Source organism: Myotis yumanensis, unplaced genomic scaffold, assembly GCF_028538775.1.
Source record: "Myotis yumanensis isolate MYYU_CA2020_CCGP unplaced genomic scaffold, mMyoYum1.0.hap1 SCAF_16, whole genome shotgun sequence".
In the NCBI taxonomy this organism is placed as follows: Eukaryota; Metazoa; Chordata; class Mammalia; order Chiroptera; family Vespertilionidae; genus Myotis; species Myotis yumanensis.
In genome coordinates, this window is record NW_027223767.1 from 35286957 (window position 1) to 35301348 (window position 14392).

Genomic DNA, 14392 nt, shown 5'->3' on the forward strand with positions numbered 1-14392 from the left:
TAAAGACAATACAAGAGTATCATTTGACTTATGTAAACGCACAAACTGGCCAGAGGATGTTACATTACCCCCCTTGTCGAAATAGCTCCATAGTTCAGCCTAACCTGAGGGAGTCGAAATAATTCCAAACACCCATGTTCTTACTATACCTTAAACCCAATTAAAACAACTAGAAATGGAAGATGAAGTAACTAGAGAGCTGCTAGTTATCCTCCAAGGCGCTCTGACAGAACGATGCCGTGTCTGACAAGAACACCCCCTCCCCTGGCCCACATGCCCTGGTGATTTTAGTCATGGCTCAGGGTGTGATTTCCAGTGTCCTCACCCACTGGCTGCTTTCTTCTGGCCACTCTCCTTCTGTGTCCTTAGAGTGAGACTGAACATGAATTGATATTCAAATTGACCAGCCCAAAGCAGGATGAGAGACGGATTTGCCTTGTTTCTCATGCAGCTATGTCTAGAATTTAAGGCTGCAGAGAGAGCATTTTCTTATTACAGATTTTCCCATAAATTAAAATCCTTTTTTTTTTTTTCATGTGAAATACTTTACAGGCACACCTCTGCTACCCAGTGTAACAACTTACTCTTAGAAAAACCACTGGACTGGTATCCATTAACAAACTTGGTGTAAATAAAACATAGTTATGACTGAGCTTTTAAGCATCACAAATATTCTAACAAATAAACCTGAATGGTCTTCATTTAATAAATCTATTTTCTCCATGTATCTAGATAGTCTTGTAAATGAGAAGATAAGCTCTGTGGCTATTCAACAGCCCTTCTCTATTTAAAAAGAAAATCTGAACTTTTCCCTAGGGATGAAAGTAAATCTTGAGTTTCAATTTAATAACATGGTTTATGAAATGTAACGAGATGAATGCACGAAAATCAAGATCGTTAAGACGGTGTAGTGGGTACACACCTTGATTCCTCTGTCAAGAACATACCAATGAGCCCTGGCCAGTTTGGCTTAGTGGATACAGCATCGGCCTGAATTCTGAGGGGTCACGGGTTCAATTCTGGTCAAGGGCACAGGCCCAGGTTGTGGGCTCAATCCCCGGTGGGAGGCGTGCAGGAGGTAGCGTATCAATGATTCTCGCTCTCTCTCTCCCCCTCTCCCTTCCTCTCTGAAACCAATAAAATATATATTTTAAAAAAGAACATACCAATGGCAGTAAAGTATAAGAAAGAGAAAAATGAAAAGACATAGCTATCCTTGAATACAATATAAATGTCTCCATGGAACGGAAACACAAAACTATGAACAGGGCTAGAAATGCAGGCCTATCGAGCTCCAGATTTGGAAGTAGGAAGTGGTAACCCACAACAGGAACAGGAAGAAGGGGACTCGAGCTTCGTGTGAGGTGGGTAACGAGCAGGCTCCCTGTTTGAGATTAAGTGTTGGCTCGGCTACAGTGGACTTCAAGAGAGAAAACCAAACCAAACCCTTATCACTTAAAATACCAAATGCCAAACCAAATGAAAACATGTAATGTCAAAGAAGACTACCAACAAAATCAATAACCAAAGCTGCGTTCACTCCCTATGAAATTAATTTTATAGGACAATTTCTTGAAAAGTTTATAATACATGTGTTTGAGAATTGCAGAGGCAAATGAAGATATAAAGTTCTATTCCAAAATGAGTAAATTACTTTATCAAAAAGACAAGCAGATGGGGATGAAGGAGGGATGAAAAGGTGGAACACAGGACATTTTTAAGGCAGAGAAACTATTCTGTATGATGCTGTAACGAGATGCTTCTGTATTTTGTAAGATGTCCTTCAAAGCAAATTATCTTAGCAATAAATTCTAGTTAAAATAATGCTGATTTTCTTAAAGTATAATTTTTCCTCATTAGATAATACACTGTCAAAAAGAACACCATTAACTGTACAAAAGAATATTTACAACAGTAATAACATTTTTAAATGGCTGCATAGTATAGTGAATGTAGAAAAATGTTCAATATATGTTGTGTCCAGTGTGACTGTTTTATATGAATACAAATATTATAAACAAGGTATATTCTAATATTACTTTAAAATGGCAATCTTTGGCCCTAGCCGGTTTGGCTCAGTGGATAGAGCATCGGCCTGCGGACTGAAGGGTTCCAGGTTCAGTTCTGGTCAAGGGCACATGCCTGGGTTGTCTGCTCCATCCCCAGTTGGGGGCGTGCAGGAGGTAGTTGGTCAATGATTCTTTCTCATCATTGATGTTTCTCTCTCTCCCCCGCCCTCTCTGAAATCAATAAAAACATATTAAAAATTCATTAAAATAAATAAATAAACAATAAAAATGGTAATCTTTGCTTAGCCGGTGTTACTCAGTGGTCCTATGAACCAAGAGGTCACAGTTTGATTCCGGTCAAGGCACCTGCCAGGGTTGCGGGCTCCATCCCCAGTAGGAGGCGTGCAGGAGGCAGTCGATCAATGATTCTTATCATTAACGTTTCTCTGCCTCTCTCCCTCTCTCTCTCTGAAATCAATAAAAACACATTAAAAATAAATAAATAAATAAAATGGTACTCTTTGGACAGTATGGACTTACATATAATTTTTACTTGTTGGATAAAGGTAATTGCTTTGAAAGACATTTAAATGTATATATGCTCGTTCATTCATTCATTCATTCATTTATAAAGGATATAGATTTTAAGTTTTTCCTTACATTCAGTCATTTATAAAGGACACAGATTATAAATATTTCCCTACCTTGTGCAGAATAGGGAGCAGGAGCAGTATGTGAAACACCCAAATGTTAAATATTTGTTGAATGAACTGAATGGACACATCACACTATAAATACTATTCTGCAACCTACATTTTCATTCAAATATTTATGAGGATTTCCCCAAAGAATTAAAAACCAAAAAGCACTAATCCTACACTGACCATTGTGAGGACACTCCAAAACACATTTAATCCAGTGGTTCTCAACTGAGGGTGGTAAGGGTACCCTGGAAGTGTTTGAGTATGTATGGAGAGGGGACAAGGTCACTCTTTTGCTGGTTACAAAGAAGGGAAAGCTACTAGCATTTGGAACCCAGTGCTAAACTTCCTACAGAGTGTAAAAAACTGGCCTGTTGAAAGGGCCCAAAGTGCTCCTGTTGAGAAACACTGATAACCAATCTCTTCTTTGTGGACTCTGGGCCGATTCCAGATTATTGTTATGGTTAATATTCATTATGTCCTTGCTTGTGTATCTTGCCTAGTTATTTCTCAGATGGTTCTACAAGTAAAATTATGGATCAAAGAGTATTCACATTTTAGTCTTTTTATACATACCAATGAAATGTTCTCTAGAAGTACATGGTATTTTCTCTAGAAAAATAGTATTTTCATTATTAGGTTGAATATCATTTTGTTTATTGATATTTGACATTGTTAGATTTAAAAACTGCTTATTTATGTGTCTTAAAAATCTTCTACTAGAGTGTTTTTAAATTTCAGCTTTATTGAGGTATAACTTACAAAATTATAAAACATTTAAAGTGTACATTGTAGTATTTCGATTTACATGTATACTGTGAAAGAATGCCCCTCATATAGTTAATTAATGTTATCTTTTTCTTATTGACTTAAGAGCTCTTTAAATTTTAGGAATACTAATTCTGACATAAATGTCACAAATTTTTTTCCTGTTAACTGTTTTACAATGCTTTTTATGGTATTTCCCTGCCCAAATAAAATTTTTCTATGTCATCAAATCTATTTTTCTCCTTTGTGGTATTTGAAATCTGAAATGTTTAGGAGTGATTTTTCCTACACTGAGATTACAAAAAATGACAATCATGTTTTATTCAGTTACTTTTGTGATTTCCATTTTTACACTAAAAATTAGATCTATGAAATAGATCTTAAAGTGGGAGGTAGTATATTATATATTCTGTTGCTTCTGTGAGTTGGCTCTTTTGCTTATTACATCTCAACAATGGTTGTAATCATGATATTTATTGAGTACCTTAGTGAATTCTCTCATAAATTTTAATTCTTTTTCTTTTTGGGGGTTTTGAGATAATAATTGTATCATACAAAATAACTTTATCTTTTTTCTTTTCTTAGCTTAACATCTTAACTAGAATTTCCAGAAATGCTAAAATAATAATGTTGAATTTTGGCACTGTCATCTGATTTCTGACATTAGTGGGAAGAGCTCTAATGTCTCAGAGTTATGTTGATTTTTTTGCTGATCAATATTTTAATATTTCTCACCTTAAAATATAAAGGCACTTTTGATGTTTTATATAGCCTACTTTTCTTTTAAAAAGCTGCTTAGATATGTATGAATAGATGTTTTCTTTCATTTTTCAATAAATTCCCCAAGTAAGCAGAGAATTTGCAATGTCTCCTGGATCGGTTTACAAATCAAGGAAGAAATATGGTCTTATTTAATGGGCACACTTTATTTTTCATTCTTTCAACATTATTTCACAGTTTTTCTGTTTACCTCTCTCATGAAACTTGGCTCCTGATAACTTCTGGCAAGACGATGTCATAGAGAATAAAAACTATTCCCAAGAGACTTCCCAAATGTTTTAGCCAACAGACTAACCTCTTAGAGTGTCTAGTTTAGAGATTACAATATACATGTAGATATAAAAATCTCTAAGACATGCCTCACAGCTTTTTATTAAATATACAAAACTGTAAATTCTAGAAAACAAGATAAAATTTTAAGCTTAACCAAAATTTGAAGAAAGAATAAAAAGTAGATGCTAAAAACTGGACAGAGGAGGAAAGGAAATAACCTTCTTACCTGCACTTCAATTTGTAGGTCTTTGTCCAAGAGAGCTCTCTTTTTCAGTATTTCTGCTTTGAGCTGCTCTTTGTGTTTGAAGAGCAGTGCAGAGAGCTTGGTAGCATTCTGCTTGCTACGTTTCTGTTCCACACTCTCTTCACGCTTCCGTTTTTTCGCTGCTTGTTTTTCTTCTTTATCTATCTTATCCAAAATATACTTCATCACCTGGTTACAGACAATCATTCTAGAGAGAAATACACAACCTATGTAATGCTGGGCATTTTATTTTGAAAGGCTTAAGATAAGATTTTTGATGTCTCTACAGGTGATACACAAACTCTGAGTAAATGGAAAGCTCCAAAGAGTGATTCAAACTAGCACTGAGAACCTATTAGTGCCAGGGGTTCTTTTTCAGTATTTCAGTAAACTTCAGTCAAGATTAAAAACTATAAACTCAGCCCTAGCCATTTGGGCTCAGTGGATAGAGCATCGGCCTGAGGATTAAAGGGTTGCCGGTTCATTTCCAGTCAAGGGCACGTGCCTTGGTTGCAGCCTTGATCCCTGGCCCTGGTGGGGGCGAGTGCGGGAGGCAACCAATCGATGTGTCTCTCTCACATTGATGCTTCTTTCTCTCTGTTTCTGCCCCTCCCTTGCACTCTCTCTAAAATATTTTCAGGTGAGGATTAACAAAAACACATACAAAACAAACAAACAAAAAAACTATAAATTCAGAACCTGTGTGTCCAGATACAAAAGGGAAAAGACTGACATATAATGAGACCCTGTTACCATCTCTCCCTACCTTTGATTCTCCTCTCTTTCAGCTGGAGTCATGGTCTTTTTCTGTTTTAAATGTTCTATTACAGCATTATGCTTCATCACCACCTTCAGGACAGAAAAAAAATCCAAAAGTGCATATTTTATAATGACTACAAGTTAGTACATAAATAGTAGAAATCTGAGCGCAACTATGTGTTTCCCAAAGAAACTAAGAATTTTCTATCATAATACTACAAATAAAATCAGAGCTATATGGTCTGGATGCTTACCACGTACCAGGCCCTGTGCTAAGGCAAGCACTTGACATTCCCTCATTTATTCCTCATAACATGGAAAGGTAGGAATAATTTTACAAAGAGATCCTGAGACAAAATAAGGAATATGGCTGTACTTCTAGCCCAGCAATCATTTTCCAAAGGCCATGTTTTCAACATTATGCTCTTTCCAGGCATTAATTGTAAAGAGTCCTCCCACCCCCATCCCACAGATGGGCTAAAGAGATTAGGGTAAAGGCAGATATTGTGATACATAATTCTCAATTTATAAACTATACAGTACTAAGAGCTGGGTGATAATGCATTTAAACATATTACATATGATGTCAATTTTACAATTCTATTACCATAGATCTTTAAAATCTGTTGTTTAGAAGTGCTTCTCTTTTAATGATATCATATTATAATCATCAAAGTTGCTAAGAGACTAGATATTAATTATTCCAACCACTAAAACAGAGCAATTACGTGACATGATAGAGGTGCTTATGTTACAACAGCAATATTACAATATGTAAATGTTATCAAACCAACAGGTTATACACCTTAAACTTGCACAATGCTATATGTCAAATATATTTCAATGAAAAAATAAAAGTGCTTCTACACACATGACCTCAGTTAATCATTACAATGACCTTGGGTGGCTGGAAAGAGGGAATTTTAGTAAGGATATAGCTCAGAGGAGATAAGTGAGTTTCAGGGGCTGTGAATGGGAGACCTAGGAATAGAATGCAAGTCTCAAGACATGGAAACACTTGAAATCCACACTAGTACCAGGCAGCACATGCTGTAGACGTAAAGAAACATTTTCCAGTAATGCTACAAGATGTTACAATGTGACTTCATTTTAAGTAGAATAATTCTTACTCATCTAAGTTGCCTTAGTTCACTAAGATGCTACTGCATAATGCCACTTTATATGTAAGCTATGGAATAATAGTAGTTAAAATTTACAAAGGTGTGTCTAGAAATGCAAATGAGTGAAATGGGTCTATAATTTGCTTGGTCTACATGAACATGCAAACTAAGGGATGACAACTGTAAACAACTTCAAACAATTGCTATGATGCCTAAAGTGGCTTTAAAATTTCAGTCACACCTTCCAGTTCTGTATTAATGATACTTCAACTCCTAACTCCATTCTTCCCATCTTAGTTCTCCAAAAATGCTGGTCATTTTTCTAATAAGCACTGACTACTGCCAACAAAAAAGTTCCAAACCATAGTAGTAATTCAAGATTTTGGTCATACCAGTATTGCTTCTAAATTGAAACATCAGTGAATTTGTCTCATTTAGGAAACCTAACACAACCAAACACTAAGTCTAATGCACAGCACAATAATTCGAACTACTGAACATGCTGCTTTTACTTAATAACTTTACCTGTTTCTGAATGATTTCACTTTGATTAGATGCTTGGAGGGTGTGTTCCCGCTTAATCTCTATCTGTTGCTGTTTCTTCTTTTGCTGCTGATCCCTGAGTTGCTGAACCCTTTGCAACTGCTCTTGCACACTGGCTGCCTGCACTGTAACCACATTCTGAATCTGGTGAGTCTGCACAGGGCTGCTTTGCTGAATTTGAATAGGTAACTGGAGTTTGATTTGCTGGGGCACAACACCTTGCTGAGCCTGTATCTGAGCCACAACCTGCGACTGGATCTGAGAGAGAACCTGGACTTGTTGTTGCAGCTGAGGCACAGCAATGACTTGGGGCTGTGGCTGCTGTATTTGTAGCTGAGGACAGGATGGGGATGAAACAGTAACTTGACTTAACGTTTGTCCCGATGAAAGAGTTTGAGGTGAAGACTGTACCTGGGGTTGTGATTGTGGCTGGCCCTGGGAAGGTATCTGAAGAGATGCATGTGGCTGAATTGGAATCGGTTGTGAAGTTGTAGTCTGAACCTGGGATTGCTGTCCAGGAGACACCTGGGATGGAGTTGATGGACGTATTCGAGTCTGTGGTGGACTTTGGACGCGAGCAGGCGGCTGTCCTTGGACAATACTTTGAGGCTGACACTGTACTGCAACTTGGGGTTTGGATGACTGAGCTTGGGTGGGTTGTGCTTCCAAAGGGACATGGGATGCAACAGTTGTTTGGGTCTGAACTTCAGGCTGAGTCTGAACTTCAGGCTGAGCTGGGGACTGGGGCTGAGCTTGGGGCTGAGGCTGAGCTGAAGGCTGAGCAGTCTGTGGCTGGGACTCTGGAGGACTCACACTTGATGGCTGAGCTGGTGGCAGGGATTTGGCTTGTTGCACCTGTGTTGAGGGTGACAATTTACTCTGTCTTTGTTCACCTGTACCTGTGAATAAGAAAGACCAAATAATTATATTACTCTAGAACAGTGGTCGCCAACCTTTCAGACCTCGCGGACCACCGGTTGGCGACAGCTGCTCTAGAACATAAGACCAAGGTAAAGAAGAATTTGAAGGATTTTCTAAAGGTGAGAATTCTGAATTTCAGTATAGAAGAACAATGCCTTAGAAAGGCTCATTGAGACACACTTGGGTTAGAGCTCTTTTAAATTGGGGAGCATGGGCCCTATCTGATGGCCACCCTCTGCACATTTTGCTGACTCCCCAGAAAGCTCACTTCCAAAGTGAGGTGCAGTCTTTGGAAACCAGCCAGGTCTTTTGGCCCAGGCGAATGCTAACCCTCATTTTCCTCCTAAGCGTGGTGGCAGTTAGTGACGGCTACTTGCAGAAGACAAACAAAGGGGCTTTGGACCTGCAGCTCTCACTTGTAGGTTATGAGCTGGATATATCCACCTGCCCTGAGATTAACTCCATTATTTAATCAGTGCCCATAAGGCTTGGAAAGGAATGTGGGCATAGTTAACATGCTATCCAGACCCTCACCTCCCTTTCTATATATTTTGAAGGGTGAAGGTGACAGGAGTCTGTAATGAGAGATCTTGTTGAGATCTTGTGAGGCTGACCAGTCAACTGTTATGCTACTGGCTTGTGGTTTATTCTCCCAAAGATAAGCGCTGGTCTCTTGCCCCCTTTGTTAGCCCGGCAACTTGTGGTAATAACACACAGTACTTCTGATAACCCCCAAGTTCTACCTGCTGCTGTGGTGGAAACAGTGGTGGTGGTGGTGGTGCTGGCTGCTGTGGCTGTTGTTGCCAATGGGGTAAAGAGGAACCGCTGAACAGTACCATTTGGCATTGCAGCTTGCATCAGCTGCTGTCCTGGACCTGGAAGTATAGTCACCCCTTGAGGTATCAACTGCAACTGCCCAGTAGTTTGACCTTGTCCTTGAATAACTACTGTCAAACCTTGATTGCCACCCTATGGAAAAAACACACAATATGTAAATAGTATTTAAAGCATCAACCTGTAAGTATACCTTTTTAATGTTAAAAAGATACGATCCTATAATGAATGTCTACTGAATGGCAGAAGGAATTCAGATAAGCTAAAATAAAAATATTTATTTAAAAAGACAGACACTGCCTGGACTGAGTGGCTCACTTGGTTAAGTAGTTCCTGTGCAACGAAAAGTTGCCGATTCAATTCCCAGTCAGGCAACATGCCTGGGTTGTGGTTCGATCCCTGGTTGGGGCACATACAGAAGACAACCAATCGCTATTTCTCTCATGTTAATGTTTCTCTCTCACCCTCTCTCTCCCTCCCTCCCTCCCCCTCTCCTTCCCTATAAGCAGACCAATCAGACAAAAACACTGATGCTGTTTATTGGAAAAACTATGAATTAACAATCTGAGTTTCAAATGGATAGCCAGAAGATTCTGGTCAAGGGCATGCATCTCAGTTGAAGGCTCGATCACCAACCCCAGTTGGGGCGCGTGCCAGAGGCAACCAATCAATGCGTCTCTCTCACATCGATGTTTCTCGCTCTCCTTCTCTCTCTCCCTCCTTCCTCCCTCCTACTTTCTTTAAAAATCAATGGAAAAAATATCCTTGGGTGAGGATTAACCACAACAAAAATAGCAAGCTACTATTTCTTAAAATAAGTACGTTTTTTAGTTACTGAAAGTAAGTACATTCTTTTAAACTACAGGGATAAATATGATCATTTCTAAAGTTAAAATGAAGTCGCGCTACTTACGTGGCCCTGTGTTAACTGAGTGAGCTGAGCCATGGTAAGCTTCACCTGTCCTTGTTGAGGGCGAGGGGATGGTGAGGTTGAAGACTGCAGATTTGCACTGGATGTTCCTGAAGTTAACCCTTTCTGCCCAGGTGTTGAGGAAACTGCATTAGGGGCAGAGATTGCAGTGGAAACAGGCTGCCCTCTGATGATCTGAGTCACCACTTGTTGAGGAGTACCTAGGCAAATAGCAAAACATCACGAATACTTATATGTCCTTACCAGCACTTTTAATTGAAATAGTTCAACACTTCAGATGGATGTATTCTTTTCAGTTTCCAAAAAAGACTTATGGGATGCTGGCAGCTCAAGCATGCTTTCAGACATATACCCAAGTCCAAAGGATACACCTTGTCAGTGACCATGTTTTCAATCACATCACTGACAACCATTCTTCAGTTTCTGCTATCTATAGTGAAAAAAACAATGAATATTCTTCCTGCATATCCAAAGCCAAAATGATAATAGGGAGGACAAAGAAAAATACGTAAGATATGCCATTTATAAGACTGTCTTTCCTTAGGAATATAACATTAAAAATAACTGAATATAAAAATAATTCATATGAATTTTAAACAAAAACATACAGAATCTAGAACATTCTGGGTCAATTATTAATAAGCTTTTCTTACAGCTATGTGCCAGGTAAGAAAAGCAGGAGGGGAAGGATCACTATATCCTTACTAATCCATACCTTGTTTTACTGGGCTTTGCTTTAATGCACTTTACAGATGCTACCTTTTTTTAAAAAAACAAACAGAAGGCAAGACCCTCAACCAGCAAAAAGATTACAACTTGCTTTATTGCAATATTTGTTTTATTGTAATGTCCTGGGACCAAACCCATAGTATCTCTGAGGTATGCTTGTACTCAGACAAAGTACTCAAAAATTGCTACCATAGTTATTGTTCAGTAAAAAAATCTAAGCATGAATAAAGTTTAATTGGAATGGCTCTTCCAATCTTCTAACAACTTCCATTTCTTATTTAACTTGCTAAAACTGGAAGAAAAGGCAGGTGGGATTTTTCGACCCAGTGGAATAGTTGCTAAAAGTAATTATTTGGGAGCTAATTTTACATTCAGTGAATAATATCACATTTTTGAAGTTTTATATTCACTTCCTTTCTTCCTACTGTGAATGCATTATTTCTGTGTATTTTTCTTTTAAAGGCTGGTGTTCAATATAATGTATAAAATTGGACGTATTTTGACATTTAGAATACATACACACACTTAAAATAAATCCATGGTGAAATTCTTGCTTATCAATTTTCATGTGCTTCTAATTATTGCCTTAGAATACCCCCCCCCCACAAAGTTACTAGGTTCATAAGAAGAACATAGTAGTAAATTAAATTTTAGAAAGGTTATATCAATCATACTCTCACCACAACTGAGTGCCCATTTTATTGAACAATGAAACTCTAGGATACCTGTATATAATTCTCTTTTAACTTTGTCTTGTTTTAATAATATTTGCATTTTCTGCTTTCTAATTATATTAGTACTTTTATTTTACTTCCTCCATCCTGTTTTCATTTAAGATTTATTTTAAATATTTTTCTAAGATTTAAGAATATGGGGTTTTTTGTCTGTTTTGTTCACCAATATAATTCAATTACCTAGAGCAGTGGTTGGCAACCCGCGGCTTGCAAGCCACATGCGGCTCTTTGGCCCCTTGAGTGTGGCTCTTCCATAAAATACCACGTGCGGGCACGCACGTACAGTGTGATTGAAACTTCGTGGCCCATGCGCAGAAGTCGGTTTTCGACCTGGGCGAGTCTATTTTGAAGTGTGGGTGGGAGAGATGGAAGGGGTCGACCTCAGCAAAAGTACCTCAATCAGACTGAGGACGTTTTTAGCAAAGGCCAGCTTAGGAGTACCCTAATTAAGTTAATAACAATGTACCTACCTATATAGTTTAAGTTTAAAAAATTTGGCTCTCAAAAGAAATTTCAATCATTGTACTGTTGATATTTGGCTCTGTTGACTAATGAGTTTGCTGACCACTGACCTAGACTAAGTGCTCAAGCATTTTTTTTTTTTAATATATTTTATTGATTTTTTACAGAGAGAAAGGGAGAGGGATAGAGAGTTAGAAACATCGATGAGAGAGAAACATCGATCAGCTGCCTCCTGCACACTCCCCACTGGGGATGTGCCCGCAACCAAGGTACATGCCCTTGACCGGAATCGAACCTGGGACCCTTGAGTCCGAAGGCTGACACTCTATCCGCTGAGCCAAACCGGCTAGGGCTCAAGCATTTGTTAAAGAATAAATTTGCCTCTGAATTCAGCTTTGGCAGCATAGCTTAGCTGATACTTGATAATCTGTTTGAAATTACACATTTGATGTTTCTTTAACTTAAAAGTTACTTACGAGAACACATATTTTTAAATTTACAAGTAAAGGTTATTACTATAATACCTAAATAGTAATAATGAGTTTTATTACAAAGAATGTGGCCTATAAACATTCTACTTTTTAGAATTCATCAAGGTTTGACCCATGACACATTATACGACCATTTTTATATAAATTGTCCATAAATATTTAAAACCAATGTGTATTCCTGAAAGTACAAAAGTTGATACACAATCTGTTTCTGGTCTCTTATGCTTCTGTTAATCCCTCCTTGATTTCAAAAAAAATTTTTTAAAACATTTCAGCGATAATCTTATTTAGTTCATAATGATCCAAGATTACATCTTCATTGCAACCTTTATACTTAAGCCAATAGGAAATGACCCTCTTTTCCCTATGTTGAGTCTTTTAAAAAACAGTGAATTCTACTCTGTCCAATATTAGTTAGACTATCCTTGTCCTCCTCACTGGTCCTCTTTCTATTTCTTTGTCCATCTTTAACATTTTGTGTGTAACTTAATTTTACTTATGTTTCTCAAAAATGTACAGTTGGATTTTTTTCCACGCAGTCTTTATTTTTTTTAATATATTTTTATTGGTTTTAGAGAGGAAGGGAGAGGGGGAGAGAGATAAACATGAATGATGAGAGAGAATCATTGATTGGCTACCTCTTGTGTGTCCCACACTGGGGATTGAGCTTGCAACCTGGGCATGTGCCCTGACCGGGAATCAAACCATGACCTCCTGGTTCATAGGTCGACGCTCAACCACTGAGCCACGCCAGTCAGGCTTCACTCAGTCTTTAAATTCTTCAAATTTTAATATGGGAGCTTCAGCCTGTTCACATTAATGACGGGCTGGCACTACCTTTATAATCTTGCTTTATGCTTCCCATTTAAATGCTTCTTAGCTATTTTATTTTTCTTTTTTTTGTTAATCCTCACCTGAGGATATTTTTCCATTGATTTTTAGGGAGGAGTGGAAGAGAGAGAAAGACAGAGAAAAACATCGATGTGGGAGAGTCAGGGACCAGGCCGGGGAGGAGCCTGCAAGCAAGGTATGTGTTCTTGACCGGAATCAAACCTGGGACCCTTTGGTCTGCAGACCAACGATCTATCCACTGAGCCAAACTGGCTAGGGCTGTGGTGGGCAAACTGCGGCTCGCGAGCCACATGCGGCTTTTTGGCCCTTCCTAAGCCTTAGGAGTACCCTAATTAAGTTAATAAGAATGTACCTACCTATATAGTTTAAGTTTAAAAAATCTGGCTCTCAAAAGAAATTTCAATCGTTGTACTGTTGATATTTGGCTCTGTTGACTAATGAGTTTGCCAACCACTGGGCTAGGGCATCAGCTGTTTTCTTGATTTTATCTCCATCTTTTGACATACAGTGTTTTCTGTGCTCATTCTCTGCTCCAATATTTCAATGTATATAAGATGTCCCCCAAAATGTATACACACACTTTGAGTAATTATAAAAGCAGTGTTTATTAAAATACATTTCATTTTCAAAATTGAGTTAGCAATTGCTAAAGTGTGTATACACTTTTTGGGATACCCTATATATTCTATTTAAATGCATACTATGATACATTAGAAATTTAGTATGCTTTGAAGTCTTAATTCAAATTTGTATTTTCTAGTATAAAGAGTACCAAATACAGATTATTACAGATTTAATGGACTGGTTGTTTAGAAGTAAAATGGTAATACTGCATGGATGAGTACCTGGCTGTACCACCACAGGTGTTCGAATAATTGTCTTTCCTAGTGTTGACTGTTGGAGTGGTGTTCTAATCACCGTCATACCAGGGCGGATCTGAGGCCCTGTGATTACCTATAAATGACACAAAAGACAATAAGTTAAAATGTCCTTAAAAGACAAAAGCATGATGGACTTAGAACACGATCTTTAAATACTGTCTATTAATAAACAAATCTATAGAAATGACAGAGGCTCTTGGATACCACATTTTAAATTATACTAGGCATCAGAATAAAGATGGAATTTTGAGGGCAGAAAATTGAATTCAAATGAGATCATATGAAATTCCTTCTCATTATATCAAGAACAGGCCAATGGCTAAAAGGACAGAACAAGAAGACCCAGTGAGGTTCTAATC

General features: G+C 38.0%; 1 protein-coding gene across 12 annotated transcripts in view; it reads right to left on the reverse strand.

The window, feature by feature from the left end:
• BPTF (bromodomain PHD finger transcription factor) overlaps positions 1-14392 on the reverse strand; it is a 115366-nt gene that overhangs the window by 18524 nt on the left and 82450 nt on the right. For 10 of the 12 annotated variants that reach the window (XM_070393339.1, XM_070393337.1, XM_070393336.1 and 7 more), the window contains 6 exons: positions 13998-14106; positions 9867-10084; positions 8863-9088; positions 7181-8097; positions 5542-5624; positions 4758-4983 (listed from right to left, as the gene is read on the reverse strand). In XM_070393339.1, the coding sequence (XP_070249440.1) occupies positions 4758-4983; positions 5542-5624; positions 7181-8097; positions 8863-9088; positions 9867-10084; positions 13998-14106 (1779 nt within the window). The remainder of the gene's footprint in view (positions 1-4757; positions 4984-5541; positions 5625-7180; positions 8098-8862; positions 9089-9866; positions 10085-13997; positions 14107-14392) is intronic. The other 2 variants (XM_070393342.1, XM_070393341.1) reach the window with 1 other exon arrangement.